Source organism: Babylonia areolata, chromosome 35 (assembly GCF_041734735.1).
Source record: "Babylonia areolata isolate BAREFJ2019XMU chromosome 35, ASM4173473v1, whole genome shotgun sequence".
Lineage (NCBI taxonomy): Eukaryota > Metazoa > Mollusca > Gastropoda > Neogastropoda > Buccinidae > Babylonia > Babylonia areolata.
Genome location: NC_134910.1, coordinates 14,010,257 through 14,015,256, shown reverse-complemented (window position 1 = coordinate 14,015,256; position 5,000 = coordinate 14,010,257). Strand labels below are relative to the sequence as shown.

Below are 5,000 nucleotides of genomic sequence, written 5' to 3'. Positions count from 1 at the left end.
CTGTGTGTTTAGCGCGCGAGCGTGTGTTTGAGGGAGGGGAGAGGAGAGAGAGAGAGATAATGAGAGAGAGAGAGAGAGAGAGAGAGAGAGAGAGAGAGAGAGAGAGCTTGCAGAGTCACATGTGCATTGATATATTATTCATACTATTTGATTTATTTTGTAAGATTTTTGTCAGTGGCCCACTCCTTTGTTATGGGCCGGAGGCCTAACAAATAAACCATTGTCTTGTCTTGTCTTGTCTTGTCTCTAGTCCCTCTCTCTGTCTCGCTCTGTCTCTCTCTCTAGCCCCTCTGTCTGTCTCTGTCTCTCTGTCTCTGTCTCCGTCTCTAGCCCCTCTCTCTGTCTCTGTCTATCTGTCTGTCTCTCTCCCTCTCTCTGTCTCTCTCTGTCTCTGTTTCTCTCTCTCTCTCTCTCTCTCTCTCTCTCTCTCTCTCTCTCTATTTCCCTCAAGCTTTCGTCACCCATTGGAACAATGTCCACACTAAAGAGAAACATAAAAACACAAACAAAAAGAAAACTCGCTCAGGAGTTCTCTCCCTTGGACCAGACAGTCTCACATCGTTTCATGTGACCAGAAAGGAGAATGGGATTTCAAATGTAATTGTCTTATGTCGTTTCATGTGACCAGACAGGAGAATGGGATTTCAGATGTGTTCACCTCTCCTTGTCTCATGTGACCAGAAAGGAGAAAGGGATTTCAGATGTGTTCACCTCTCCTTGTCTCATGTGACCAGAAAGGAGAAAGGGATTTCAGATGTGTTCACCTCTCCTTGTCTCATGTGACCAGAAAGGAGAAAGGGATTTGAAATGTGTTCACCTCTCCTTGTCTCATGTGACCAGAAAGGAGAATGGGATTTCAGATGTGTTCACCTCTCCTTGTCTCATGTGACCAGAAAGGAGAAAGGGATTTCAGATGTGTTCACCTCTCCTTGTCTCATGTGACCAGAAAGGAGATTGGGATTTCAGATGTGTTCACCTCGCCTTGTCTCATGTGACCAGAAAGGAGAATGGGATTTCAGATGTGTTCACCTCTCCTTGTCTCATGTGACCAGAAAGGAGAAAGGGATTTCAGATGTGTTCACCTCTCCTTGTCTCATGTGACCAGAAAGGAGAATGGGATTTCAGATGTGTTCACCTCTCTTTATCTCATGTGAGGGATTCAAGATGCAAATGCCTCTCCTCGTCTCGTGTCGAAAAGGGTGGTAGGATAGGGAACGTATTCAAATCATATAAGCTGGGTACAACTATCAAGCAATGAACGTGAACCCCCCCCCCCCCCCCACCCCCCCCCCAAAAAAAAGAAGATATATCAACCATAAAAAAGACAAACAGTGTCCAAAACGTTATGTCCAATATGCACAAGAACTATAAATCGATAAGATGTGGACAGAAGGTTTATCTGACCTCTGACTGTCGTGTTTCACGACCATTGGTACCAGGTAACCTGAAGATGCTGTGTTGTGACTGCAGCTAAAGGGCAGATAGGTTTGATTGATATGGATACTTATACAGCGCCTATCCTCGGTCAGAGACCAAGCTCTAAGCGCTTTACATACACGGGGACATTTGCACCACAGGCTGCCTACCTCGGTAGAGCCGACTGACGGCATTCGTTTCCTGTGTCATTCAATCAGATTTCAGACGCGCACACACATACACACTCAGACAGACATGTAACATTTTACGTGTATGACCGTTTTGGGGTTTTTTTTGTTTTGGTTTTTTTGGGGGGTTTTTTATTTACCCCGCCATGTAGGCAGCCATACTCCGTTTTCGGGAGTGTGCATGCTGGGTATATTCTTGTTTCCATAACCCACCGAACGCTGAAATGGATTACAGGATCTTTAACGTGCGTATTTGATCTTCTGCGTGCGCATACACACGAAGGGGGTTCAGGCACTAGCAGGTCTGCACATATGTTGACCTGGGAGATCGGAAAAATCTCCACCCTTTACCCACCAGGTGCACCGAGATTCGAACCCAGGACCCTCAGATTGAATGTCCAGCGCTTTAACCATTCGGCTAGGTGACGCAAAAAGCAAATGGTTTGAATGATGCAGTGTGTCTTTGTCAAAACACAGAGTAACAGCAGTTTATCAGAAAATGACGATTTTTGTTGTTGATTTGCTTTGTTTGTTAGTTTGTTGTTGGTTCTTGCTCTTGTTTGGGGGGTTGTTGTTGTTGTTGTTGTTGTTTTTTGGGAGGGTGCTGTTTGTTGTTGCAGTTATTTGTTCTTGTTGTTTTGTTGCTGTTGCTGTTGCTGTTTGTCACTGTTGTTGTTTTCTGCTGATGATGCTTTTGGTGTTTCTGTGGATGTTTGTTGCTGTTATTTCTTTATCTTCTTTTTGTTTGATGTTGGTGTTTGTTATTGTTGATTGTTTGTTATTGCTTGTTTTTAGTGGGTTTGTTTTTTGTTGTTGTTGTTGATGATGATGATGTTTTTATTTGGTGTTTTTTTATGTTGTTTGCTGCTGTTGTTTGTTGTTGTTTCATTTTGTTCTTGTTTATTGCTGTCATTGTGAGCTGTTGTTGTTGTTGTTGTCTGTTTGTTGTTCATATTGTCATGGTTTGTTTGTTGCTGTTGTTGGTTTTTGTTGTTGTTGTCTGATGTTAATCATGTTGTCGTTGTTGTTGTCTGATGTTGTTCATGTTGTCGTAGTTGTTGTTGTCTGTTGTTGTTGTCTGTTGTTGTTGTCTGATGTTGTTCATGTTGTCGTAGTTGTTGTTGTTGTTGTCTGTTGTTGTTGTTGTTGTCTGTTGTTGTTCTTTGTTGTTGCTGTTGTTGTTGTCTGATGTTGTTCATGTTGTCGTAGTAGTTGTTGTTGTTGTCTGTTGTTGTTGCTGTTGTTGTCTGTTGTTGTTCTTTGTTGTTCTTGTTGTTGTTGTCTGATGTTGTTCATGTTGTCGCAGTTGTTGTTGTTGTCTGCTGCTGTTGTTGTTGTTGTCTATTGTTCTTCTTTGCTGTTGTTGTTGTTGTCTGTTGTCGTTGTTGTTGTCTGATGTTGTTCATGCTGTCGTAGTTGTTGTTGTTGTCTGCTGTCGGTGTTGTTGTCTGATGTTGTTCGTAGTTGTTGTTGTCTGTTGTTGTTGTTGTCTGTCGTTGTTCTTTGTTGTTGTTGTTGTCTGATGTTGTTCATGTTGTCACAGTAGTCGTTGTTGTTGTTGTTGTCTGCTGTTGTTCATGTTGTCACAGTAGTCGTTGTTGTTGTTGTTGTCTGCTGTTGTTCATGTTGTCACAGTAGTCGTTGTTGTTGTTGTTGTCTGCTGTTGTTCATGTTGTCACAGTAGTCGTTGTTGTTGTTGTTGTCTGCTGTTGTTCATGTTGTCGCAGTAGTCGTTGTTGTTGTTGTTGTCTGCTGTTGTTCATGTTGTCGCAGTAGTCGTTGTTGTTGTTGTTGTTGTCTGCTGTGTGTTTTCTCACCCTCTCCAGCAGTGGGACGACCGGATGCAGCAGATCAGAACCAGGAAGCAGAGCAGCCCTCTGCTCCAGGAAGACGCCTCCATCTCCTCCCCCTTCAGTCCTCTTCCTCCCTCCCTTCCTCCTTCCCTCCTTCCTTCTCTCTCTCTCTCTGCAGCCCTCTTGCCCTCCTTCCACCAGTCCGTCACGGCTGTTTCTCGGGTCCTCTCTCTCTCTCTCTCCTCTCTCTCTCTCTGTGGATGGGTTCAGATTTCAGTTAATTCCACACAACAACATGAAGTTATTACTACACCGCCCAACTTTGTTTGGACTGGTTTTTGCTGATGTCATTGACAAATGAAACGATTATTTTAAAATAATAATAATAATAATAATAAACCCACTTTGCTGTTTAATTGTATAAAGCATTGGAACTATACAATGCATTACGTGGTTGATTATTATTTGTTGTGTATTTTCAGTTTGTAACTGATCATTTACTGTCGTGCAATGTTAGCAGTATGACTTTTATTGTTGTCGCCAACAACGGCCATACCACGTTGAAAACACCGGTTCTCGTCCGATCACCGAAGTTTTAAGCAACGTCGGGCCCGGTTAGTACTTGGATGGGTGACCGCCTGGGATCACCGGGTGCTGTTGGCAACCTTTTTCTCAAGGCCTGACTAAGCGCGTTGGGTTACGCTGCTGGTCAGGCATCTGCTTGGCAGATGTGGTGTAGCGTATATGGATTTGTCCGAACGCAGTGACGCCTCCTTGAGCTACTGATACTGAAACTGTTGTGGATTATTTGTTCCCCGTTCCCCCTCCCTTCATGGGGGGGGGGGGGGGCATGGTCTTATTGAATAAATTATCCGTGTCCGTAACCGTATCTGTCTGTGGATGGGATAAAAGATAAACAGTTTATTGTCTGAACAACTACAGAGACAGACAGAGAGAGTGACAGAGGGGTTGGGGGCGTGGGGGGGGGGAGGGAGTTATAAACGATGTTAGAGACAAACAAACGCGCGAGGTCCATTTTGCGCTGAATTGTCCAGCGCTGAGAAATATTATTAGAGAACAAATCATTCCACTAAAACAATATAAATAGCCTTTGTCTATGTAAGCTTATTTCATTTAAAGTCGTATAGGAATGAAACTGTCGTACGACATTTTGCTTTATATTTCTATAGAGCTTTCAGACAGCGACGTTCCTGTGTAACGTGACATTTCTTTTGTGTTGATGTGTGACTTTCTGTCATTTTCATGTGTGCTCCCATCTAAGGGGTCTACGTCTAAAATGTCTGTGTGTGTGAGAGAGTGAGAGAGAGAGAGGGGGGGAGAGAGAGGAGAGGGAGGGAGAGAGAGAGAGAAGACAAGACAAGGCAAGACAAAATTCGTTTATTTCGAGGATAATAGATAGCACTGGTGTGCTTTTTTTACATCCAGTCCCCGTCTTGAATAGGGTCTATACTACACAACTAAATAAAATGAAAGCATGGTGTTAGTAGAGATACATAACAGGAAAGAATAATAAAAATATTTTAATAATAATAAACAAAAATATAATAAAATACATTTAAAAAAACAGCAACAAAAAAACAAC

The 5,000-nt window shown here is 42.9% G+C and overlaps 1 protein-coding gene and 1 pseudogene across 2 annotated transcripts in view; one reads left to right on the top strand and one right to left on the bottom strand.

Annotated features, from left to right (window-relative positions):
• LOC143278130 (uncharacterized) overlaps positions 1-3,633 on the bottom strand; it is a 49,496-nt gene extending 45,863 nt beyond the window's left edge. For both annotated transcript variants that reach the window (XM_076583159.1, XM_076583160.1), the window contains exon 1: positions 3,422-3,633. In XM_076583159.1, the coding sequence (XP_076439274.1) occupies positions 3,422-3,504 (83 nt within the window). In that variant the 5' untranslated portion in view covers positions 3,505-3,633. The remainder of the gene's footprint in view (positions 1-3,421) is intronic.
• Positions 3,634-3,939: 306 nt separating this feature from the next.
• LOC143278162 (5S ribosomal RNA) lies at positions 3,940-4,060 on the top strand (annotated as a pseudogene).
• The last annotated feature ends 940 nt before the right edge of the window (positions 4,061-5,000 follow it).